The following is a 27027-nucleotide window of genomic DNA, read 5'->3' as shown; positions in this document are numbered from 1 at the left end:
CCAAGAGGAAACTCTATACCCTTTAGCTATTACTCCCAAATCTCCCCATCCTCCTCAGCCTTAGACAACTAATAATCTACTTTGTCTCTATAGATTTATCTATTCTGGTCATTTCATTTAAGTGGATTATATTCATATAATATGTGGTCTTCTGTGTATTTCACTTAGCCTACTCTTTCCAAGGTTTATCCATGTTGTGGCATATATCGGTATGTTGTTCCTTTTTGTGGCTGAATAATATTTCATTGGATGGGTAATACCACATTTTTTAATCCACTTACCAGTTGATGAATAGTTGGACTGTTTCTACTTTTTGGCTATTATGAATAATGCTGCCTTGAATAATTTTGTGCAAGTTTTTGTGTGGACATATGTTTTAATTTCACTTGGGTAATTGCCTAGGAGTGGAATTGCTGGACTAAATGCTAACTCTATGTTTAACTTTTTGAGGAACTGCCGGACTATTATCAAAAGTGGCTGCATCATTTTATGTTCTTTACAGTAACCTTGCCATCACTTGTTATTATCTGACTTTTTGATTTCTAATGGGTATATTAGATACCTCATCATACTGCGGTTTTGATTTGTATTTCCATGATGACTAATGATGTTAGTGCTTATTTGTCATTTACCTATCTTGTTTGGAGAAATGTCTATTCAGATATTTTGCCTATTTTGTATTTTTTGGTCTTTTTGTTAATGAATTGTAATAGTATTTTTATATATTCTAAATACAGTCTCTTATCAGATATATAGTTTGCAAAAATTTTCTCCTGTGGGTTATCTTTTCACTTTCTTGATAGTGTCCTTATGTACAAAAGATTTAATTTTGATTTAGCCCAATTTAACTTTTTTGTTGTTGTTTTTGTTGTCATATGAAGAAATCATTGACTCATCTAAGGTCATGAATATTTACTTTCCTTTTTTCCCCCAAGAGTTTTGTAGTTTTAGCTCTTACATTTAGATCTGTGATCCATTTGACTTAATTTGTGTATGTTGTGAGAAAGAGGTCCAGCTTCATTCTTTTGTATGTGGATGCCCAGTTGTCCCAGCACCATTTGTGGAAGAGACTGTTCTTTTCCCATCAAGTTGCCTTAGCACCCTTGTCGAAAATCAGTTGACCATAGATGTATGGGTGTATTTATGGGCTCTCAATTATGTTTTCTGATCTGTATATCTACTGTACTACTATTTTCTGTCTGCTAGGAAGCTTAGAACCCAGTGTGCAACCTTCTGGCAGGCGGCTAGGAACCTCAAGGGTAGGAATTGTGGACTCACATCACCCCTGGCTTCCCCTGTTTACTTCCAGGTTTCTTTCTTGCTATGTGTGTTTTATTAAAAGTTATTTTTTTGTAATGAAGTGTGGGTCATTAATAAATATCCTTATACGTCAGATGTTTTATTAATCAGTTCTAACCAAAGGCTGGCTAATTTACACATTTTGCTTCTGTCAACTAAAAAATGGGAATTTTCTATTAAGTATCTTAAATGTTTCCCCCTGTCAAGCTACTATCATCACCTGATGTTGCCTTTTTATTTACTCGTAATTGGAATTCAGATAATTTCTAAGATTCACACCTATTTGACTGCTTGGCTGTGTTTCTGTCATTAATAACTTATTTTCATCTCCCCCCCTGCATTTTAAGTGATTGTATTATGTGTACTGAAAAGTTATCTTGAATATAATTTGGTGTTATGTTCAGAGAACTGTAAATGTTTATATCTACTTATTCAATAATCCCACTTCCAAGTATCTAGCCTAAGGGATAACACTAAATATAGAAAAGTGCACATTCATCATAATATCCACCACACCTAATCCATAATTCTGAAAAATGGAAAATAACTGATACGTCTAAGAGCAAGGAATAGATAAGTTAGCTGTATTATAGCCACCGAATGGGATATTGTGAATCCATTTTTAAATGGCAGTAATAAAGTAGTATAAAGACTACTTAGCAGCTCTAAAATTAATGATATAATGATAAGTGGAAGAAGCACTTTATACAGTAGTCATATTAGAGAGAGTAGAAGGAAATACAATGATGGCAATGTTTTTTTTTTTAGATGGTGGGAGAGTGCCTGATTTGCTGTTTTTGTTTAAGTTTGTCATTCTTTTGTATGTTTTAATTTTAAAACCTGGAATTATTGAAATTTATAGGAATCCTTTTTTTTTCCCTTTTTCAGATGTGAATCTGGTTACACTGGACAGCACTGTGAAAAGACAGACTTTAGTATTCTCTATGTAGTGCCAAGTAGGCAAAAGCTCACTCATGTTCTTATTGCAGCAATTATTGGAGCTGTACAGATTGCCATTATAGTAGCAATTGTCATGTGCATAACAAGGTAGGTAATGGCCTAAGAAACACCAACTTTCAATTAGAGGTGGGTAGCTGTGTTCAAGAACCTTGAAACACTCAAAATGGTAGGGACTTTACGTCCACCAGCCTATTAGGAAGAAATCCTAGGATCAGTTCTCTAAGGTTTCCACGTAGGTCTGACCTCCCAGTGTCTTGCTGCTTTAGAATTTGGTCAAGAACTCACTCCCAGGGTTACAGGCTGCAAGCAGAGGAAGCGTGAGGATATTCAGTGGCATAAAGGAATTTCGAGATCTTAGAACTATGTGTGTGCTTCAAGCACTGAATTTAGGGACAGCGATGGTAGCAGAATGGTCTGCACATGCACGTAAGAGCCATGCAGAAACCTTTTAAGTCCTGCAGAACTGACTAGGTCTTATGCCCTAAGAATATACTTTATCCATAGTAAATATAATAAGGGAAGAAATCAGAGGTTAAAGAAAACTGCTTTTTTATATGTTGTCAACATTGCTTCATTTTCTGGAATACAGTCATAAATATTAAACTTCAAAATTCTCTATCATAACTAAAACTGTTGGAGTTTAACATAACTAGCCCCCAAACTAAAGGACGTATTTGGAGTGCAATTAGCCTAAAAATGGGTGTTTTCCAGGCTGAGTGGAAATATGTAAGTCAGAACTGAACTGGACCTGGGAGAAGTAAAAGCAAATTAAGTTCATCTTGTCTTTATGCTTCCCAGCCTCATGTCTTTTCTTCTTGCTTGCTTTGTCCTACCTCCTTTAAGGCTTGGTTCAGAGTCCCATAAACATCATCTCTATTCTTTTCTGTATTATTCTGGGCAGAGGGTTGGAATTTATCAAGTGCAGATATTGGCAGGCCATAATGGATTTATGGCTCTTCTATCCAAAGACAGGATAGAAGCAGATCTTCAGTGGTCTCAGCCATCTGGAGCTAAAATGATAAATCTAGAAATGATAAAAAATATTCTCTGAGAAGCAGATATTTTTCATAAAATTTAAGCACTAAAGCCAGTGGACTTTTATTCTGTAGAACAGATGATCTGCCCTTAGGCAAGACTACTGAGTATAAAATTTGACAGTAGATTAAAGTAGAGACATAATATTATAAAAAATAATGACAGCACAAAGAGAAAATAGAAAAAAAAAACTACCATGTAACAGCAGGGCTGCCTGTGGCTATTTAACATAGGCTCAGAGGTTAAGTAATTTGCCTGTGGTCATCCAGCTAGCAAGTGGAAGTGTCTGGATTTGGATTTGGTGCTGCCCCATTTCCTAAATCATTCCTCTTTCCACTGAACCACCAAGAGGAAGAGGGTCTGTGTTGAGTCATCTTGGGAAATATATTTGCCAAGTATGACCATTGCATGGGAGCAAGGTTCAAACTTGATTTTGTAGTGGTTCAGGGTTTTTGAACAGGGGAGGGACTTGGTATGAACCATTTTTCCAGAGCATTAATCCGAGTGTCATCTGAAAAATTCACCAGAGGAGAGAAAATGTGAGGTTGGGGGAGACCATTTAGGACATCATTAGGGTAAAGCAGGAGTGGAGTAATAGATGATTTTGAAGATGAATGAAAGAAATAAGGTAATTAGGTAAAGGGAAGGGAAGATTTTGAGACCCAGTGACAGTGCCATCTTTAAGATCAAAGGATGTTAAAGTCAGCAGGGAGTTATTTTGCATTCAACCCCTTCATTCTAGAGAAGTGAGGAAACTGGAGCCCTGGGATGGGAAGTATCTTAGCCAAGATCACAGAGATAGTTCAGCCCTTTTACAGATCGTATCCAGCCTTTTGTCCAGCTCTCTGCTTTGATTCTCACTGTGCTGTAATCCTCAACGACTAAATTAAAGATACCCAGCAAGTAGTTTTCAAGGTAGTACCCCCCCAATTTATACCCCAAATGCATTTGCTGCCTTCACAGACACGTCAGCATTGCCATATATTTATTTTTAACTGTGTTACAGTGTCTACACTGCTCTCCATCTCTATGTCTGAAGGGTCATCTCATTGAATTTATCATAGATCTCTCCCTGAGGGCTTTTTATTGTGGCATTTTCTCCTCTAGAATGTCTTGCTCATGTGGATTTAGGATATTATAATTATGCTCCTGGACTTATCTGCATTGCATTTTTAAGGAGTGCCTCTCCCACGTAGTCCATTACGGGACAGCTGTTATCCTGGGGTGGCTGTTACATATGAGGAATCTTCCTTTAAAAGGATGTTCTCACTGACCCACTTATCAAGACTACATAAGTGAAATTTTCTTCTTTTATGCTTGTAATCTTCTTTCATGTTGAACATCACCTTAGCCAGATCCCTTTATTGTATAGATGAAAAAACCGTGGTCCCGGGAAGTTGGAACTTGTCCAATGTCAAGGTGAGTTTGTGACAGTTGCAGAGGGTTGCTTGCCCTCTCAACCAGTGTCCCCATTTATGAAATGGAGATGATTCCATCACTGTCTACCTCCAAGTGTTTTTATGAGGATGAGTAAGATAAAATCTGTGAAAAACAGTTACGTAAAATGGAAGCGTTACCATCAAGGCTTTTAAGTCAAGACAAAGTAGTGCTCTTTGAAACTGAATAAAAACCTGGAACCTTACAGTAGAAGCACTCATTCTCTCAAGACTTTCTTTCCATTAGATTATAAGTTCCTTGCTGGCAGAGATTTTAGAGGTTAGTCCAACTTTAATATTTGCTTATAGGAAGAGGAGGTTGCACAGCTAGTTTCTAGCAGAGCCCAAACTCAGAATTACTGGAACTCATCTCAGTCCCTTTATTCCATGTTGTGTAGCATAGCACTTTGTGCACGGTAGGAGCTGATATGTTTGCATTCTAGTGGGCAAGCACAAGAGCAGTGACGGCACGATGAGCTTTATACCCCCGCGGAGGAACATGTACGGAACAGTGAGAGCAGAGTCGAGGAATATCCCTTATGCCCCGGAGGGCAGTTCTGTTCTGGGTTCTGTGGTGTGCCCTAGAAGGGTGTGGAATGACTTCTTAGTTACTGTCTAAAATTGCTAGGCATTTCCTGTGTATTCTGATCTGAGGTTAATAAGCACATTTCTTTCTGATTTCTCCTTCATTTAAGCTGTCCTTGTCATTTTGGGGGGTGTCATCATGCTCAGGGAAAGTACATAAGCCAGGAGCCTTTCTACTGTCACGAGTTATATGTTAGCAGTCACTGTGTCTTGGGAGCTGCCAGGCCAGAAGAAGGGTGGGGATTCCTCTCGGGGATGCACATGCACCAGGGGAGACTCCAGGAGTGAGTTCCATTTGTATTCATACCTGCATCATATATCAAACCCTCTTACCTCCCAGCTTTATAGAGAAGATGGCAGTCTGACATGTTGGTCTCTCATCAAATAGCGTCTGTTTCCCTTTCATGTGGTCACATGCAGTATGGCTTTACGTGTGAAGTGTGTGTTACTCAGGAAACATTTGAAATATCCTAAACAAAATGACATTTTTCTTTTTTTTTTTTCTTAATTCAACAGAAAATGCCCTAAAAACAATAGAGGACGACGACAGAAGCAAAACCTAGGTCATTTTACTTCAGATACATCATCCAGAATGGTTTAAACTGATGACTTTTATATGTACACTGACCATGTGATGTACATTTGTCTTTTTTTAAAGAATGGAAATATTTATTTCAGAGGCCTTATTTTTGGACATTTTTAGTGTAGTACTGTTAGCTTGTATTTAGAATATTCAGCTACAACAGTTTTGGACTGTTTAGTAGTCTTTGTTTTATGTTTTTAAATACAGAAATTGATTTCACAAATTTGTACCACATGGTAATTCTAAGACTTGTTCTTTACCCATGGAATGTAATATTTTTGCAAAGATGGACCACTTCACAAATGGTTATAAAGTCAGACCCACTTCTTCCACAATGACCACAGCAAATGACCAAGCATGAACTGAAGGTAAAGATGTTTACAGATTACTTTTCTTACAAAAGAAAATCTAGAAGACTCTGTGTTTAGACATTTCAATGTTTTTGAGATTTATTAACCGATTTTTTAGACACTGCCTATCGCATGAATTGTAAAGCTGTGTGTGTTAGATGTAAAATATTTATAAGGTGTATGGACTGGAATTTGATCCTTTCTCTCCTTGAAAAAATAATTCTGAATTTTTAAAAGTATATGGTAGCAATGATGGAACGGATCACTGAAAAGTAGATTTAGATGTTGTGAAAATAGTCTGTTTAACAAACAGATTGGAATAAAGCCTACACTATCATTTAAACTACTTCTATACACATTCATTTTTAAAGAAATATTTGTTTTAACATAAATAAACCAATTGTATCAGTGTTTGTGAATAAATGCAAAAATGATTGTTAACGATTGGTGCTCTTCACATGAGCTTAAAAATCATCTAAGACCTCTATCCAAATTTGTCCTGTAGTAATAGCTATACTAATAGATTGTTGGTGTTTAAAGATCTGAAGTGTGAATAGAATGTATTCAGCTGTTTAACATGTAGTTTAGGTATTCAGAAGTATGCATGTAGAATTTAAGAATATGTTCAAAATATTAATTTTAATATTTGGTTTGGAAAAGCATGTTATAATATAATGTTTTCACTATACGGCCTCTGTTTTGGTGTGTTTATTTACTGCATTCTTTGATATTGACATATCAGTATGTTTAATATGTGAAATTAATAGAAAAAGCAGATTTCAGTTCAAAATTCCCATTTGCTTTTACAAATACTGCTTGAAATTGTCTAAAGGTAGAAGCTTCACCCAGCGCTTGGAGTTTGCCTTTTTGGTTATTTGGCTTCGAGGCTTAATATTAGTAACATTGTGGCCTTAGGGAACTTTTTTTTTAAAAAGCTTTCCTCTTCTACCCACACAGTCTTATTTGAGTCCCTTAGTCATCAGTAAGCATGTTTGGAACAGCACCCAGTGCTTTTGCAAGGGTTCATATTGCAGAACAGTCACGTATGGGTATTTGTAGTTACAAATACTTGACCAGTCTCCAGGGGTGGGGTTTCCAACCCTTTAAACAACCCTGTTCCCTGTTATCAGGCTAACTTCTTGCTCTCAGTGCCAGAATTGATTGCGCTAAGACATCTTTCACTGAGAAATAAATAAAATGGAACATAATGGGTCTGCTTCAAATGCTGATAAAATCCACCAGAATCGCCTGTCGAGTGTGACAGAAGATGAAGACCAAGACGCTGCTCTTACCATCGTGACTGTGCTGGACAAAGTAGCTGCCATCGTGGACAGCGTGCAGGCCAGCCAGAAGAGGATAGAGGAGAGACACAGGGCGATGGAAAATGCCATGAAGACCGTCCAGATTGACCTGCTGAAGTTTTCGCAGTCACACAGCAACACAGGTTATGTCATTAACAAGCTGATGGAGAAAACGCGAAAGATCAGTGCTCACATTAAAGAAGTGAGGGCCCGAGTGGAGAAGCAACAAACTCACGTCAAAAAAGTTGAATCCAAGCAAGAGGAAATAATGAAGAAGAACAAATTCCGTGTGGTAATATTCCAGGTAAGCTGGCACCTGTGTTTAGCTCGATTACTGCTGTCTCTTGCGTCCTTTAATGGCCAACAGGTCTTGTCAGACCTGTCACAAGGTAACGATTGTGTATATGCGTGTGGTGGAGTTCTGTATCATCAGAGATCTCAGGAGAAAACCATTTCTATGTTAACTGGTATACTATCATGTCAGTGTTTTGAGCTTCTCAGCCGTTTCATGTAATATGAACTGTGGATCATAGCTGAGTCTATTTCTTGCCTTTGAAACTTAATATTGGTAAGCTGCTTTTGGCATATTAGCTGTATTAGCATGATGCCCTCTCAAAGCCTTTGAGAAGGTTAGGACTAGAAGATATCTAAGAAGCCTCCAGTTTAAAACACCTCTTTGTTATAGAAAAAAAGAAACTGAGGACCTGTAGCTCTGCAAAGCGGTTCTTTCCCTTATTATGGAGAGCCCAGAAAGCCCTAAACAGTAAAATGTAAACTTTTCAGAATATAATTTGTCTATTGGAATTTTTACCTATAATAATGTATAAGTCACAATAATAAGACAAAGTGTCTATTTCTTAATGAACAATCAGACAGTTGTTCTTTTTCTTATAGTTATATAAATGTAGGAGTCACATAAGTAATTCCTTATATTTGATTACCAAGTCTTTACTTAGCTGAATTCTTTTAGCTGCACTGCACAGCTTGTGGGATCTTAGTTCCCTGATCAGGGATCGAACCTGTGCCCTCTGCAGAGGAAGCACAGAGTCCTAACCACTGACTGCCTGGGAAGTCCCTACTTAGCTGATTTTACATGATAGTTTTTGTGTGGCATTGTGTGTTGAGATAATAAGTTCCTATCTTACTCTGCACTTGATACTCATATTTTTTGAAATAGGAACACATCCATGGCAAATGCCTAATATCTATAATATATTTTAAAACTCTTACAAATTAAAAGGGAAAAAGTTGAACTTTCATGGTAGAAAAATTGGAAAGTCATTATCAGTCGGTTCACAAAAGACAAAGTAAATGAGCAAAATTCCATTTTCACCTATGTAAATATTTGCAGTTACTGAAACATTCGCAGAGTTTAAGAGTAGGAAATAATAAGCACTTTCATATTCTGCTGGTAGAATATTAAATGGTACATTTCTGGAGGGCAGTTTTGGTATTATGTGTTAAGAACCTTAAAAATTCGCAAACCTTTTGGCCCCAAAATTTAATGTCAAAGAATTTGTTGTAAGCATAAAATCAGGAATGTGTGCGGGCATGTTCACTGGTACATATAGGCAGTGTTATCACACTGTATTTTTAAAATGCATGTATGCCCATATGCATAGAGAAAAGGCCTAGAAGAATAAAAACAAATTGAAATAGGAACACAGTTGGTAGGTAGTTGAAAGATACCAGGGATGTGGGCCATAACTCCCGGGGCATTCTTTACACTTTAGTCAATTCTCCATAGCCCACTGTTGGCTGATAAGGTTACACGGGGATGGCAGAGTGGTATTTTGGATCTGTATTTAAGAGCCTGTTGGTTATTTAGGAGGAAGAATGGGAGGAGAGAGAGGGTTGCTTACTTCAAAGGTAGTCAAGTTCGACTATGCCATCTGAAGGCCTTTACCATTTCCCTCTCCTCCCAGGTCCCTGGAAGTCCTTCTCCAGACTTAAATTTTTGAAAAAAAAAAATCAGTCATCTTACTCTCAGAAGCCAGTTGTAGTATATGTAATGGGGATCTAAATTTAGTACTGGAGAATGTAGTATCCATTCTTGAATTCACTTTTCCACGGGCATTAACAGTTCATTGCAGCTCTATTTACAATAGCCAGGACATGGAAGCAACCTAAGTGTCCATCAACAGATGAATGGATAAAGAAGATGTGGCACATATATACAATGGAATATTACTCAGCCATAAAAAGAAATGAAATTGAGTTATTTGTAGTGAGGTGGTTGGACCTAGAGTCTGTCATACAGAGTGAAGTAAGTCAGAAAGACCATATGCTAACACATATATGTGGAATCTAAGAAAAAAAAATGGTTCTGATGAACCTAGGGGCAGGACAGGAATAAAGATGCAGACGTAGAGAATGGACTTGAGGACACGGGGAGGGGGAAGGGTAAGCTGGGACGAAGTAAGAGAGTAGTATTGACATATACACACTACCAAACGTAAAATAGCTAGCTAGTGGGAAGCAGCCACATAGCACAGGGAGATCAGCTCGGTGCTTTGTGACCATCTAGAAGGGTGGGATAGGGAGGGTGGGAGGGAGGGAGACACAAGAAGGAAGAGATATGGCAACATATGTATATGTATAACTGATTCACTTTGTTATAAAGCAGAAACTAACACACCATTGTAAAGCAATTATACTCCAATAAAGATGTTTAAAAAAAAAAACAAACAGTAATGGGTATAACTCACCCTCCACTTGCATGGGGCATGCCAGGAAACATTCTTGGTATCCAGCATGTCTCCTGAGAACCTTCGTGTGAAGAGTAGACCAGGTTAACAATCAAGATTTACAAAGGCTAAAGAAAGCAGAGGAGTTTCTGAGAAGTTCTAATTGACCCTTGTTTGTCTATTGACATAATTCTTTTTTTTAAAAGTTGTTTCTATATTCACCTGTTTATTTCCTGAAAGTTGCTATTTTTTTTCTTTGAGCACCTACAGTTACTTGAATGAATAGAAGATGGTATGAAAAAGGAAGCGAGAGGCACTAGTGAGAGACATAATGCTATGAAGAGTCTGTGAAGTTAAGTTGTTCAGAGTAAGCAGCACTTTATCTATAAGCAGTGGCTATCTCTTGTAATGGGAGAGCATGTAAAGAAAAGATAAATACCAATGGATTCAGTGATTCATTAGATATTAGAACACTGTATACAGCATTCATATGGGTTTGTTTAACAGTTAGAAGTCATATGCTTAACAGTTAAAAGTCATATATATATGTGTGTGTGCATGCATATATATATATATATATATATATATATATATATTTTTTTTTTTTGGCCAAACTGCGCACCTTGCAGGATCTCAGTTCCCCAACCAAGGATTGAACCCAGGCCACGGCAGTGAAAGCTCCAAATCCTAACCACTAGACCACCAGGGAACTCCCAAAATTCTTATAATTCATTCTTACAGTTAATATGTTTAAGTGGTTATATTGAGATTGCTCCTTCCACTAAAATTAACTTGAAGCTGAGTAATTCGGCTCTAGTATACTTTCGTTTCGATTTGGGTTTTTCCTCAAAAAGATTTCCCTAGATATATCTTTTGGTGGCAGTCTTTATTGCTATTTTATCTCCCACCTTTGTGTACGGCAGAGCTTTCACCTAATTGTGGACATTGGCATTGAAAAAAATGATCTGCTCTTTATCATACAATTATGATTTCTCCTTGAACATGCTTTCACCTTAGCAACCTCCTCACCATGAAAGAAAGCCAGGAGGCTTCCCATATCTTCTAACAATTTTACTTACTAACCACATGCCCGTGCCTCCCAAATGAGGTATTTGGCCATTCCCTAATGATAAGTCCCGGACTTCTAAATATTCGAAATTCTCTTAGCAGTATTACTTTGATAATCAAGGCCATTATACTCTGACTCATAATACTCATTTTGTTACAAAAATCATCTTTTTACCTAGAATTTTACATGAAAAAATGTATAATAATTGTATTTGGCAATCAACTATAATTCAGCCCTATAATTTTCAATTATTATTACAGTGTATTCACCACTAACTCATGGTATCTTTGACTCAGAGGAGTTGCAACAAATAGATTTACATAACAGGTACTTTCTCTGTCTCTACCCCTGTTTTGTTTTGTTTTTAAGCCTGAGTTTGTTGTGCAGTTGAAGAAGGGTTTGTGATTCTTGAGTTAAGCCATAACTGATTTCTTCACCGCAGGATTGTGAGGGTTTTTCCATATGAAACAGTAATTATTGTTTGGCTCCTTTTCTAATTATACCTACTCAGTCCATACCCACCCACTCAGTGCTGCTGAAGCTACTCCCTGTAGTAGGTGTCAGGAAAGGAGAGGAATAATGTTGCTGCTTCTGATTCATCAGAGAGCTATGAGATACCCACTCTACCTTTTTTTTTTTTTTTAAGTTCCTAGACTCTCCAATCCTGTAGCCAAAGAAGTTAATTTTAAATAAGTATCCAGAGAAGTAAAGTTCTGGGGATACGTTCTTGACTATCAGGATGATAGGTTTTGGAATACGTATAAATGTATTTCTTACACAGTAAATTTTTTGGTTGAACAGATTTAATCTGGATCTCAAGTAGGAGCACAGTTTCTTTTAGAAATTTCAACTCGTGGATTCAGTTAAAAATCCCATGATCTTTAAAGTTTTTCCTGTTTAGTTTTAGAAATAACCCCGAAATAGAAAGTTGGGGTCCTTTAGCAGCCATGTTTCTGGCCTGGTTCTCAAGGTTACCAGTGTCTGCCATGTTCCCAAATCCAATTTGATGAGTCCTTTTACCTTTTTGACATATTTGTCATAGTTGGTCCCTCCCTCTCTTCTTGAAACTTTTTTCCCCTTGGCTTCTGGGGGTGCCTCTCGCTCTTGGATTTCCTCCTGCCTCACTGGCTGACATTTATCCTTTTTGGTTCTTTCTCATCTCTTCCTTCCTCTTCTTCTTTTTTTTTTTTTGAATTATTTATTTATTTATTTGGCTGTGCTGGGTCTTAGTTGCGGCACGTGGAATCTTAGTTGCCCCGTGCGAGATCTTTGTCGCAGCATGAGGGATCTTTAGTTGCAGCATGCAGGGTCTTTAGTTGTGGCATGTGAACTTTTAGTTGTAGCATGTGGGATCTAGTTCCCTGACCAGGAATTGAACCCGGGCCCTCCTGCATTGGGAGTGTGGAGTCTTAGCCACTGTATCACCAGGGAAGTCCCTCATCTCTTCCTTCTTATCTTCAGGTCCAAAATCCATTTATGTATTAATAACACCAAAATTCAAAAATCTGTAAAAATAAAATTTTTATCGTAACTTATTTGGCAGCAAGACCTAGCTTTACCTGAACTCAGTGGATGCCAAAACCCAACCTCAAGTAGCATGAGGCTGTTTATACTCTTTGTCCCACCTTAGAGTGAATATTTGTATTTTTTTGACACAAAAAGGTTTTTTCCCAAGATCTCACTGGGAATGTTATGTAATATATTATTTTCCCCAAATCTGAAATATTCTGATTTCTGAAAGGTAGCTTTGTTCCAAGGAGTTTTGAATAATGGAGTGTAGACCCATTCATTCAATCTCTTGGTGATCTCTTTCATCTGGTCTCATGATTTTTAGTTTCATCTTTATGTTAATGATGCCTAAATTTATCTCTAGTCCAGATCTCTCTCCTGAATCCCAGACTTATGTACTCAGCTGTCCACTCAACATCTCTGCTTGGATGTACAGTGGGTATCTCAAAGTCAGCATGTTCAGGTCCCATCCTTCCCCATCTCAGTGAATGGCTAATCTGTCCTTCAGCTGCTCAGGCCCTGGACTAGAGAATCATCCTTGACACTCTCCACATCTCAATCTAGCAGCAGCAGATCCTGTTGGCTCCTACCTTCAAAGTGGATCTGGAATCAGGCCACTTCTCACCACCACCTCTGTCCACACCCTGATCCACCTCTTACCTGATTGAGCTCAGTGGTCTCTAACTGCTGTCCCTGCTTCTCATCTTGCCCTCGATAGCCTCGTTTCAGCAGGGTGACCCTTTTACAATATAGGTCAAGTCATGTCACTATCCTCAAAACTTTTTAGAAGGCTTCCTATCGCACTCGGAGTAAGAGCCACAGTCCTTATGATCAGATACAGAGCCCTACGTGAGCTGGCCCTCCCACTACCTCTCTTACCCTCTCTCCTCCTCTTGCCCCTTGGTCACTCTGCTTCAGCCACACTGCCTTCCTTGCTGTTTCTCGTTTCCTCTCAGTTATATGCATTACCTTCAGATCTAGGCTTGGATGTCACCTTATTAGTGAGGCCTTTCCGAGCATCCTCCCCAGTCACTGTGTATCCCCCTGCCCTGCTCTATTTTTCACCTTAGCACTTATCACCATCCAACATACTATGTAAGTAACTTGTTTATTTCTCTCGTCAAGAATACAAGTTCTTTTACTCTTTTTTTTTTTTTTTTTTTTTGCGGTACACGGGCCTCTCACTGCCGTGGCCTCTCCCGTTGCGGAGCACAGGCTCCGGATGTGCAGGCTCAGCGGCCATGGCTCACGGGCCCAGCCGCTCCGCGGCATGTGGGATCTTCCCGGACCAGGGCACGAACCCGCATCCCCTGCATCGGCAGGCGGACTGCCAACCACTGAGCCACCAGAGAAGCCCTTTTACTCTGTTTTATTCAAAGAGGGAGGTTCTCAGTTCCTAGACTAGTGACTGGTGCATGGTAGGTGCTTAGTAACAATTTGTTGAATGAAGGCGTATGCTTCTTATTTGTTCCAACCGTCATTTGTTGAGTATACCTACTATGTACAAGGCACTCTGATAGATGCCAGGCATAAGACATAAATAAGATACATCTCTGCTTTCCTGGAAGCTATTATTTAGTGAAGGACTCAGGGAGACAAATATAAATGAGTAGAGTTCTGATTCAATTCAGACTGTGATAAATGTTATAAGTAGAGGAATGCATGTGTCATTATGGTATAGATTGGAGACAGGTTTGACCTCTGGGGGAAGTTGGGGATATTTGAATTGACTCGAAGAAAGATTTTATTCACAAAGCTGGAAAGAGGTGAAAGGTAGCAAAAACCACGTTTATAAAGGCATGCAGGGATGAAAACAGTATGTGTTTAAGGAACTCAGAGGGGTTGTGTTGCTGGACTGGAGGAGTGGGAAAGTAGGTTTTGCTCAAACTGAAGAGGCTTCTAATTATACTGAAGAATTTGAACTCTATCCTTTGAGTATTGGTGAGCTCCCCAATGTTTTAAAGTAGAGAAAGCATGTGATCAGAGCTATGTTTTAGAAACATTTCTCAGGAAGTACTTTGGTGATGTTTTAGAGGTATAAGTATTGCACGAGTTCAGGCCTGAGATGACAGGGCCTGAACTAAGACGTTGGTAGAGGCAAGGAGGAAGGAGGCGGGAACAGAAGAGTTAGTAGTTATTAAGCAATATTATCGACAGCGCTTAGTGACCAGTTGGATATGGGATGAAGAGAGGGAATATTTGGGACCATGCTTCTGAGGTTTTTCTGGGTGGCACCTGGAGGTATTGGTGCTGAGAGGTCCAGGAAAGGATGATGGCCGGGCCTTGATTTTTGGATATGTGAAGTTAGAGGTTCCTGTGTTACATCTAGGTGGAGAAGTCTTTCTGACATGTAGCAATGGGTTTTCATCTTAGGGGAAGGGGAGAGGTGAAGGTAAAAGATTTGTGAGTCTGCTTGCCTGGATGTGAAGGTAGAGCAGTGGATAAGTTTGCTCGGGGTGAGCTTGGGAGATGAAGAAAAAGAAACCCTGAGAAATGCCAGCATTTAGGGAGTGGGGGGAGGATAAGCAGCCCGTGGAGGAGATTGAAAAGGCGTGGCTGGAAGGTTAAAGAACCCATCGCTAACACGCTTGCTTTCTCTCTCCTTCAGGAGGATATTCAGTGTCCAACGTCCCTGTCTATCATGAAAGACAGAAGCTTGACTGCGGAGGGTCCAGAGGAGGAGGACGATATCTTCGATCCCCCAGTTGATCTGTCTTCGGATGAAGAATATTATGTTGAAGAGAGCAGATCTGCCAGGCTTAAAAAGTCAGGCAGGAAGCGCATTGATAATATCAAAAAGGCCTTTTCCAAAGAAAACATGCAGAAGACACGGCAGAATTTTGACAAGAAAGTGAACAGAATTAGGACTAGAATAGTGACACCAGAGAGGAGAGAGCGGCTAAGGCAGTCAGGGGAGAGGTTAAGGCAGTCGGGGGAGAGGCTGAAGCAGTCAGGGGAAAGGTTTAAGAAATCTATTTCTAATGCAGCTCCTTCAAAGGAAGCTTTTAAGATGCATAGCCTTCGGAAAACTAAAGACCGTGCTGCGGCCGAAGGTCCCGAAGAGGTCAGGGAGATAGGGGTGGACATCATTGCCAGGAGCGAGTCTCTGGGCCCCATCAGTGAGCTGTACACCGAGGTGCTCAGTGAAACAGACCCCAAGGAGGCCAGAGCCTCACATCCTCCCCGAGAAGGTGGGGAAATCTCGACCCCCGAGCCTTTAAAAGTTACTTTTAAACCCCAGGTGAAAGTAGAGGATGACGAATCTCTTTTGCTAGATTTAAAGCAGTAATTATAAAGAGGAATTAAGTATATTATAATTGTAAGTCTCCTTAATCACACAGTTTTAGTTTAATTAGCATAGTCATTTACATGTATATGCCATATAGGAAAACATAAGTGGTATGGCTGTCTCATTTCTTAGGTTTAAAATTTTAAAGGTAATACAATTATTAATATACATTTGCTTGATTAATATACACTTCCTGGGGAATTCTTTTTTTTCCCTCCCCTGGGGAATTCTTTTTTTTTTTTCCCCCTCCCCCAGGACTTACATGATTCTATCAGCTTTCTCTCTTAGGTCGCCTCTCATGGCAGCTGTGGATTTTTAAGTTCCTTTCTCTTGCCCATCAGAAAAATAGTTTCCTAGTGAGGCCCAATTAGGTGTTCGGTAGTCTACAATAAATGAAGGCCAAATTTATGGCCATCATTTATTTACAAGTGAACTCTCGATTTTGGTCTAGATTAATATTGTGGCCAAGCTCAAAGGGGAATAAGTCACATGTGGATTTTATCTATATGTTCACATCAATAGATATTTTAGTAAATTAGCAGTCACACCCCTTTTTGATGCCTTTGCATAAAAGCATTGAAGTGCTGGACTTGAGCATTTAGTTCTGTCATCACAGCTTTGCTTACAGGGAGCCACTTGGCAAGCCGTCTAATGGTCTGGTCAGTACAACGGAGACGGTTCGCCTGTCCTACCCTTCTCAGAGGACTGTTGTGAAGATAAGGAAATGTTATACATTCTGGGAGAACAAGAGCTATTTCCAGAGAAAACAAACCCCACTGGTTCCTCAAAAGCAGAATCGAAATAATTCCATCTTCTGAAAAAGTCCTGAGCTCCAAGCAGTGAGGACCTAGGTCGGACAGACACTAAAGTTGGTCTTCAGAAGCGTTTTCACAGAATCAGGAATCAAAAGTCAATGTTTGGGTGACATCTTTTTTGTCAAAGACTAAAACCAGACCTTGGGTTTGAGTTGGGTCTTAAAACGTTTCCTGGAAAATTCTTTTCTGATTTTCTTCTGATTCAGATCTCTGGTGGACTGGAGCAGCATTGTTTCGAGCAGCATGAAGCCTGCAACTGTGGCTGTGTCTTCCAGAGGCCTTTCTAAAGTCAGCCTTTGTGCAGTGCTTGGAAATGACCTCAGATGCTTCTGATTTCCAGAGTGAACCCCTCAGGGCCCATCCGTCCAAAACAGTATTCGTAGGTGTTCATCATAACTGCTTTGGGAGGAAGCCAGATTCCACTTATTTGTTAGCTGTAGATCTAGCCAATCTAGAAGTAGATATTATTGCTAAAGAAAGAGAAATGGTCATACTGGTCCTGCACTTGTGTATGTTTAAATCTTCTGGTTTGTAAAAGGGAAGAAATGATGGAATTGAGTTTGGACAGCAGTCAGCTTTCAGTCAGTTTTGGATGCTCAAGTAATAATTAAAAATTGTACACACACACACACACACACACACACACACACACACACACACACACACAGAATCAGCTTTAAAATATTTAACTCAGTTACCCAGCTGTTTGGGTTTCGGAGTTTGATTCAGCATCATTTCCTCTTCACTCTGCGTGAATACATAAAATCATGAATTGTTAATCTCATTATCTTTTTTTATTGAAAACTAAAGTGTATACAGCTTTGAACAATACTTTAAAAGGAATAATTTTTAAAATGTTAGAGTTTAGAAAGAGCTTGGATGCCTAATCACACATTTCCTTAAAGCCATAATAAATTTGAATTTAAAAAAGACATTATTATAAAGTTTGATGTCAGTGTCCTTTTTGTAAATATTTTTACTAATAATGAATGCAAACAGTATGGCATGTATTTGATATAGTAACCCTACTCATAATAGATATGTTTCTAGGTTAAGCAGAATGTAAAGAAGTTATATGCTTTTTTTTTTCTGGCCCTACACAGTCCTACAATTGAGCAAAATATCACTGTCAAGGAATTTTTGTAAAGTCCATTTGCTTACTGACCCATTATATAAGCAGACTTGATATGTTATGGAACATTTCCCACATAGGTACGTTTGAATTTTGATTTAGAAGGCATTATAGCCTGGCCAGCTCTTCATCATGGTAGACTCTGAACAATTTCATGTTCCCAGAGGTTCATTGTAACTTACACTGCTTTCTTGGTACTAGGATTTTCCCCTCCGTGTCACTTCTGTCTCTCAACATTTCCCCCCATGTTTAGAGCGTTCCTCAATTCCACATTCATGATTTTTTTCTCCTTTCACCCCATTCTCTTGACGTAAAGAATGTCTTTATTATAGGCTGCAGAATCATACATCTTCATTTAATGCAAGGAATATAGTCAACATTCTCTATTTTTAAAGTTTCAGACAACACAGATTTTCTCCTCATTTTACTCTTCTGTGTTTTTGAAATTATATGTTAGATTTTAAACAGTTTATTGAAATAAAACCATTAGCAGGATTTCTCCCCTTTTCTTCCTGTGAGGCAGAACAATGCGACATCCATAGACACCCAGGGCATGGAGCCCACTCTCAGGCTCTACTATGGAATAGACAGACGAGAAGAGGGAAGTGCAACTCTGTCTCCTGCACATGATGGATCCAGAGGCTTTCCTCTCAGGGTCTATGGTGGCCTGGTTCTGGGCCATAGGTTAGAGAAAAGGGCCCAATGTGAATGGTGATAAGAGGAGCATGAAAATTCAGCTTGTTGAGAGCGTATTTGTGGTGTGTGTAAACTCCCTTGAACAGGTTTTCATAAATTAAAAATACAAACCAAACTACAGTGTTTCATTTTGACTTTATTGTTTACCTTCCATGTACGTATAAGGGTTTGGTTCAGAACAGTCTGAAGTTCACTGTGATTCTATCAGCTAGAGAGCATGGGTCATGTTATGTAAAATATTTCACAGAATCACTGTTAACTCTACAGTCCCCAAACATGAAATTATTGGCCCTGTTTTTCTTCTGAGACATGTTTTCTATAGCTTTTATTGAACCCTACTAAAAATATTATAGGTTACAATCCCCAAATAATTGCTGTGGCGTATCTGGGTCAAGACTAGGGAGAATGACCACTGTGGTCTCATCCTCAGTTCTGTTGGAATTTGGGGCATGCTAGTATCTGGTCTGTAGTGAATGAAAAATGAATAAGCCTTACTGCTGAGTTTTGTGTGTCATTCTTGTGACCACTTCTGAGTTATGTGATTTCTGAGGATTTATAGCTGTCCTTAGCAAGTCAGAATCCTTCAATGTATTTCTTGGGTGGATAGGAGATCTAGGATAACTAGCTCTTCACTGTGAGTCTCGTAGGACATCCAAGGATCCCCAAGAGAATAGCTTGGCGTGGCAGAACATCCTCAGGCTTTGAATTTACTCTGGGCATCTTCCTAAACTCAGCTGTGCTTGTCAGGGGCCGTCCTAGACTGCTCTGCCTCTTGATGCCTTTGCTCATGCCGTTGGGTCTCTCTTGTGGTTTGGGAGATGAGTTTCAAGTTCAGTGATAATGTCCATTTCCTTCTTTTAGCTTTGCTTGGTTACCTCCCACCCCTTAGGAAGGGTGTGATTAATTCCATATAGTCAATATACGTAGCACCTTTGATCTGCCAGATTCTGTGTGAGGCACTGAGAATTCAAAGATGAATAGAACATAGTCCTTGTTTCTTCCCCTTCCCCCCTCCCCTTTTCTTCCTTTCCCCTTCCCAGCCCTGATCTCAGACTCACTGTTTCTAGGAGTCCGTCAAGCCAAAATTCAGCAACGTGACTAGTGATGTGTATAATATGATGGAACTGTAGAGATGGAAGATGTTGATATAGAATTTAGATTATATGTCAGTCATACCACTTATCATTACATTTTAGTTCATTTGTGTGATTGTCTTCTAGACTAGACTGTGCTGCTCAGGGGCAGGAACTCTTATTCTATTCATCTTTGGGTCCCCAGCACTTGGGAGCCTCCCAAGTGCTAGGCATCATTAGGTATCATGATATGAAAAATATGAAAAATATGGACCCTGCACTTAAGGAGCTTTTCCTCTGGTGGAGAAGACAGACATGTAATCCAACATCATTGCATAATGTGATTGGAGCCTCATGTCTAAGAAAGGATGATGGGAGCATAGAGGAAGAGCGTCTAACAAGCTGGGGAGGGGGTGTCAGGGAAAGCTAGAGAAAATGGTGCTTCACTTGGCATTTGAAGACCAATCAAGTGTCAGCTAAGTAACAGAATTCAAGGCAGGATGCAGCTGGAGAGGTTGTATGAAGATGTTTTGGGTTTTATGTCAAAGGCCATAGAGAGCCATTGAGATCGAAAGCTGTGGAGTGCCCTGACTGATGTTTGTGGAAGGATGTTCTGTTAGCAGCAGGGGCAGTGAGACCAGTTACTAGGCCCCTTACATTTTTCCAGATGAGAATAGCACCTGACCTCAAGCATTAACAGAGCTCTGCACGGGATAAACTTAGATGTGGCTTGTGACAGGGATCAAATGATAGCCAGGTTTCTGACTTGGGTGAGTGGTCCTGCCATTCACTGAGACAGGAAATGTGGTATCCTGTCTGGGGACTCTTACACGGTATTCTCCTGCTGCCCCTCTCACTCTCTGCTCTGACAGCCTCTGTTGCCGGTCCCTTGCATAACCTGAGAAACAAAGGGGAGCCATGCGTATACTCCAGAAGCTCCCACACTAGAGGTCTGCCTAGTCTAGCCATTGTGGCTCTCACTCATGCTTGAAGAAAGCCTCGTTTGGAGTGATCCTTTCCTGGTTCTAGCAAGTGCCTTGCCCTCTCCACCAGGACTCCAAAGTTCTTGGGAAGCAGCATTGCCTTTCAGTTGTAAGGCCATTGTGAGAGCTTCTCTCCCATCCGTATCTTTGTTCAAGGCCAGATTTTTGCTTGCTCATTGTATGGTCCAAAGAAAAGCTGCCCTTGATCTTAGAATGGATGCTTTTGATTTGTTTATTTCTCTCTTTATAATCTCAGCTGTTGTTTGGCACCCAAGGGTTCTAGCCAAAGCTGTGCTTGGTATTGCAGCTGACACTACAGTAAAAGCTGCTGTAACCTGGTGTCTTGGCCAAGGCCAGTCACCCAGGTTCATGTAGCTACTCAGCTGCTGGGGCTACAGTAAGAGCCTCGATCTCATCATGGGTGCTTTGGTTTCAAACCTCATCCCTTGGTGTCTGTCACATGAGATCTGAGTCATGGCATCACAGATGTATTAGGGGTTCAAGATGGGCTTTGATGCAACCCATTTTTCTTCTTTTCCAAGGTTCTGGCTGATGGAAGAGTTCGTTTAAGGATCACCAGCAAAATGGAGACCAAGGTGTCATCTTACTACTGGCTGGGCAAATGTCTAATACTTCCCCCAAATGCAGAGCATCTGGTGGATTCTGTTGGAGAATGTGGCTTAGACCTAAGACGAGAGAGAGAGAGAGAGAGAGAGAGAGAGAGAGACCCTGCTGTGTCCCTGGGGACCTGCATACTTTGTGTGGCAGTAGAGAGAGCAAGGTTTGTGGAGCAGAAGCAGGGTCCATTTTATCAGCTAGCAATGAAGCCCACAGGCCAGCCTCACATACTCAGCCAGGGGGAGCAGGGGATATGGAGGGACCCCCTCCACCCCCTGGCTCAGGTGGGCAGGTAGTAAGGAGATGGGAGGCAGGGAGGCTGGGGCTCCTGACCCAGAAAACCCACCATCCCAGAACGAAGGGTCTGATTTGAAGCCATAGCCTGGCTTGTGCTGTCGCTTCATGTGCAGAGTTAAACCTAGCCCACGGAAGGTAGCCACTACCACTGAGGCCTATTTTGGACACACTAAATTGAGGACCACGAGGAGGGCAGGCAAGTAGATACTACAGGTCCCAGACCGAAGGAGAGGGCTGGAGAAACACTTGTTAGACGAAGCACAGGTAAGTGAAATTGTGGGTTTTCATGAGAAAGTTCTGGCAGTTTGACTTTGAAAGAAACAGTGGATAAAGATCTTTCAAGAAAGGAATGGGTAAAGAAGTTGGCTAACTTGTAAATTCAGCTTTTCTTCTGAACAATTCTTCGTGGGCTCTTATTTCAAAACTTTCTCCTGGTCAGTCTATTAACTGACCTTAGGTAGTCTATTATCTTCCTAAGGGCAAGAATTCTCTGTTAAACACTGTCTGGTTTCCAGACCTCCCTGATACAATTCACTTTAGGATAAGAGAAGGACTAAATATTCTAACCTTAAATTTAGAACTACAATGAGCACCACAGTCTGGAGGGTTTCGTTCAGTCTCTTGCTGTTAGTCCATTAAGGTATTACTTAATGGCTAAAGTTTGCCTACAGCATAATATTACAAAGCAGCCAAGTTACCCGTATAATCTCATGGGCTAATATTCACAACTTATCAGTCTCATTAGGCCTTTTATCTGAATAAGTTTCAAATTCTCAGACTGTGGTTATGTAGATATGTTGTTTTAGGGTAAAATAAAATCCATTGAAATGAGTCTTTCACTTTAATTGTATTAGTACCTTTCAAGTGGCCACATTTATTTGGAAAGTTTCTGTAAGGAGAAGAAATAAATTAGCAGAATTATGCATGGGATGTGCTTGGCTCTGGTTCAAAGCAACGGAGAAGATTTCAGAGGGAGACATTCGTATGCTTGTCAACTGTTAAGAAATAGGACTAAATTTTCTTCAAGAGGAGAGAAAATATCCTATTAAACCATAGGTTGTAGATGCATGAGGAGAGTGCACCCAAATGTTCTCTACCTGAAACTCATACGTCTGTCTCACATAAAAAATCACCAACGTTACAGGCAAACCTGTGTTGGAGAGTAAAATCACTTAAGATTTACTAGTTATTCTCCCATATTCTTAAATAATCATCTTCCAGTGATAATCTACTTCAACAACTCTCTCCTTGTTTTTCCTCTCCAGAATGACAGCATCTGTGAGGGTAGAGGGGCCAGAGAGAGACTAAATCATTGGTTATAGGGACCAAAGGAGCCTGAATTTACTCCTATGGTTTGATGGAGGCCACACATACATATGGTGGATTATGTTTCTTGACTTTCTCTCAAAATTTTGTGCCGAAAAGGCAATGATTATTACATTTTTTTCCCCAGGGGCAGACGATATAGGAATGGAGAGAATGGACATGGAAATCATGAAACTTAGTCATGAGTCTTCTCGGCAAAAAAACAACTCTCTCAGCTACGAATTAAAGATCAAAGCCAGGAACACCTTGAAATAGTACACGCTGAGGAATAAGGGTAAATGGGTGGTCTCCATTGTCCTTGAGGACAAAGCAAAATAAATGGGTTTCAAATGCAGGGGATTTCCACAGAGAAAGGCCCCTACTGTGCAGAAACATTTTCAAAGGGTTTAAGAATTGAACCCTCTTCTGTTTTGAGTAGTAAATGAAGTGCCTAGAGATGAATGCATGCATCACATTTTTGTTGTTCCGTAGTTTCTTACAATGTGCAGCCATGATTGTCATATTCATATTATTCTTTTTGTAAAGCCTCTTAAAACATTGTTCATGCCTGCTTACTGGGATTTTATGAGTTAAGAGCAAGAGACTATTTCCCACCAATAAGATAATATCTTGTACCTCCCATAATTCAGTGCTTTCTTTATATTAGGTATTTACTAAGTAGTTACTGAATGAAAACAAATGATTCTTTGAAGTATGACATCTTTTCTTAATATCTTTGAATTAAGGTCATTTATTTATTTGGTATTTATTGAGCATCTCCTATAAGCCTGGCACTTTTCTAGGCTCTGGGGAAAAAAAGCAGTGAACAAGACAAAAAGTTCCTGCTTTCAAAGAGAGCTAAACTAACATTCCAGAGGGAGACTAATGATGAGTAAGTAAATGTAATATGTTAGGCGGTGAAAAGTGTTAGGAAAAAATAAGTCAGGGTAAGGAGGTGGGATATTTTGGGTGGGGTGGTGCCCAATGGGTGCTGTTTTACAAAGCGTGTCCAGGAAAGCCTCTCTTGAGAAGGTGGCCACAGTCAGTGTCCTGAATCTAATGCAAGAATTTCTGGGAAAAGAATTTCAGGTGTGTTCAGAGGACAGTGTGGCTGAAGTGGGTGAGGATGGAAGAGTGAGACCAGTGGGGTGTTACATAGGCTGTGGTAAGGAGTGTGATTTTTACTCTGAAGGAGAAGGGGGCATATTAAGCTTGTTGAGCAGAGTGACAAGATGTAATTTATTGATCTGTTTATACTTGTTGAAAAGTCAAACCATTGTGTTCGTACAAAAAGCTAACTAGGGACTTCCCTGGTGGTGGTGCAGTGGTTACGATCCGCCTGCCAATGCAGGGGACGCGGGTTCGAGCACTGGTCCGGGAAGATCCCACATGCCGCGGAGCAACTAAGCCCGTGCACCACAACTACTGAGCCTGCGCTCTAGAGCCCGCGAGCCACAACTACTGAGCCCGCCTGCCACAACTACTGAAGCCCGCGTGCCTAAAGCACGTGCTCCACAACAAGAGAAGCCACCGCAATAAGCCTGTGCACCGTAATGAAGAGCAGCCCCTGCCCGCCACAACTAGAGAAAAGCCTGCGTGCAGCAACGAAGACCCAATGCAGCCAAAAATAAAAAACAAAAAAAGCTAACTAGAGTTCCTGTCTTAGTTCACAGTGCAAAGGAAAAATCATCCAAACTCCAAACACTTTCCGTTCTATGCTCTCCTTAATAGTTTAGTCCTTTGCCACATCCCAGGAACCCCATTGCAGCTCAAGGCTGACATCTAGTGGATATTTTCACAATTGTTTATAAGCCTGCAAATTGGAACATTCCAGCTCTTGATTAGAAATAGAAGGTGAGCTTTAACGTAAAAATCACAAACAGGATGATAAAACAATCATAATAATCTTAGGAGAAGATTACAGTAGACTTGCCTCCTTGTTTTTCTTTGGATCATATTCTGGTGAGTTTGCATTCCTCTAACAAGTATTTGTTAAAACTGGTAGGTTTAGCTGCCAGAAGATTGTGGTAGGAAAATCATGGGCTGGTAGAGGGAGAATAAGTCAGCACTGGGTGGAATCACTGGGAGAAAGTGCTCTGGTTCTACGAGTGCCCTTCTAGCTTGTGGTTTGTTGTGTGGTATCTAAGGGTGTGTGTGTTCCAAACCTGACCGGGAGTCAGGTTGACACTGATTTACAAAAGGGGTCTGAGGTCACGAGCAGGGCATGATGGGAGGAGTTGAGGGCAGTGGGGAAATACTCAAAGTCAGGTGCAGTTAAGTGGTTCCCAACGCTTAAATGGGGTATTGAGTGCAGCAGTCAAGAGCTTTAGCTTTATAATTGGACATCTGGCTTCATGTCTTACGCTGCCATTTACATACTGACTGTAAGAACCTGGGCGAATTGCACTCTCCGTATCTCAGTTTCTAAATTGTACCCACTTTGTAAAGGTGTTTTATTAAGTCAGGTAATTTATGCAAAGCACTTAACATGCTGGCACTTAGTACGCAGTCAGTAGCAGCTAGGTGTTATTTTTCAGAGGAACCATGAGTAGCCATTAGAGGTAGAGAAGCAGGCTATTGTAGTAATAATAGTACCGCACTAAAAAACTTTTTTTTTTTTTGCCCCCAGCACTGAAGATTAGCAGAATTGGGCTTCCCTGGTGGCACAGTGGTTAAGAATCCACCTGCCAACGTAGGGGAACGTGGGTTCGAACCCCGGTCTGGGAAGATCCCACAGGCCTCAGAGCGACTAAGCCCATGTGCCACAACTACTGAGCCTGCGCTCTAGAGCCCACGAGCCACAACTACTGAAGCCCGTGAGCCACAACTCCTGAGCCCGCATGCCACAACTACTGAAGCCCGTGTGCCTAGAGCCTGTGCTCTGCAACAAGAGAAGCCGCCACAATGAGAAGCCCGTGCACCACAACGAAGATTAGCCCCCGCTCGCCGCAACTAGAGAAAGCCTGCGTGCAGCAACGAAGACCCAACGCAGCCAAAACTAAATATATAAATTAAAATTTTTAAAAAGATTAGCAGAATTTAGGTTTTAACTATTTTGTATATCTATATGATCCATTTTATCTGCATTGATTGGGGGTAGTTGAATATTCTGCCTAAGGTATATCATTATACTACATAAATATTAAAATTGTTCAGTGGCTTTCATTACTTTTAGGGAAAAAGATCCAAATATTTAGCTCTGTGGGACCTGGCTCCTGCCTGCCTCTTCAGATGATCTCTTACTGCTACTCCCCCTCAGTTTCTGCATACCAGACATGCTGAGATGTGCTGGCATTTTTGTGGGTCCTCCAGCACCTTGTTCCACCTGTCTCAGGACCTTTGCACAGGCAGTCTCCTTAGCCAGTCCACATCTCTCCCACCATACCCACCCCAACAACCAAGTACACACCTGCTAATTAATGCCCACTCATCTTTCCGATTCCAGCTCAAATGACACTTCTTCAGGGAAGCTTTCCCAGCCTCCACCCCACTCCCAGGCTGGGCAAGCCTCCCTTGTTATAAGATATCATAGCATTCTGCACTTTTAGTTTTTCTTCAGAACACTTACAGTTTTAAAGTATATATTTATTTGCTTCCCAACTAGACCTTAAGCATCTTAAAAGCTGGAATGGTGTCTGCTTGACCTGTCGTTCTGTCCTTGCCAGAGTGCCTGATACATTTAGACTCTCAGATATTTTTTTGAATAGTAAAGAGAGTAGTGTGAAGGAGGTGGGATCTGATTTGAATATTAAAGTGCAGAAATAGGTAAAACGGTTGATGACTAACTCGAGTGTGAGGGGTCTAGTGGGTGCTGTGGTGTGATGCCCAGGTTCCCTCTTTAAGACTGGGCATTCATTCCTCCAGGGTGCTGGGAGTTTTGATGGCTGATGGCAGTCAGCCTAATCCCTCCACAGGAATTACCCTCAGCAAGGAGACCACCTCACCTAAGGTCACACTGCCTCCTGAGAGCAGCCCACCACATCCAGTGACAGGTTGATTGGGGGA

The 27027-nt window shown here is 40.5% G+C and overlaps 2 protein-coding genes across 4 annotated transcripts in view; both read left to right on the top strand.

Moving 5' to 3' along the window:
- TMEFF1 (transmembrane protein with EGF like and two follistatin like domains 1) overlaps positions 1–6936 on the top strand; it is a 93594-nt gene extending 86658 nt beyond the window's left edge. Inside the window, exons 9-11 of one of the 3 annotated variants that reach the window (XM_060300690.2) lie at positions 2188–2346; positions 4667–4713; positions 5832–6936. In XM_060300690.2, the coding sequence (XP_060156673.1) occupies positions 2188–2346; positions 4667–4670 (163 nt within the window). In that variant the 3' untranslated portion in view covers positions 4671–4713; positions 5832–6936. Of the gene's footprint in view, positions 1–1206; positions 2154–2187; positions 2347–4666; positions 4714–5831 lie in introns of those variants that run through there. The other 2 variants (XM_030829852.2, XM_060300691.2) reach the window with 2 other exon arrangements.
- Positions 6937–7270: 334 nt separating this feature from the next.
- Positions 7271–17542, top strand: CAVIN4 (caveolae associated protein 4). The gene is made up of 2 exons (XM_030829858.2): positions 7271–7853; positions 15423–17542. Exons 1-2 carry the CDS (start codon positions 7446–7448, stop codon positions 16101–16103), a joined length of 1089 nt encoding a protein of 362 aa, XP_030685718.1. The 5' UTR covers positions 7271–7445; the 3' UTR covers positions 16104–17542.
- The last annotated feature ends 9485 nt before the right edge of the window (positions 17543–27027 follow it).

The sequence above is a fragment of the Globicephala melas genome, chromosome 6, assembly GCF_963455315.2.
Source record: "Globicephala melas chromosome 6, mGloMel1.2, whole genome shotgun sequence".
Taxonomy (NCBI): Eukaryota; Metazoa; Chordata; class Mammalia; order Artiodactyla; family Delphinidae; genus Globicephala; species Globicephala melas.
The sequence above is the reverse complement of the archived record's forward strand: the minus strand, read 5'-3'. Positions and strand labels throughout refer to the sequence as shown.

Bases quoted from the DNA above. Each gene is read 5' to 3' on its own strand.
- CAVIN4 (XM_030829858.2), top strand. From the start codon at position 7,446: ATGGAACATAATGGGTCTGCTTCAAATGCTGATAAAATCCACCAGAAT. The intron at 7,854-15,422 runs GTAAGCTGGCAC...TCTCTCCTTCAG, and splicing joins TCCGTGTGGTAATATTCCAG to GAGGATATTCAGTGTCCAAC.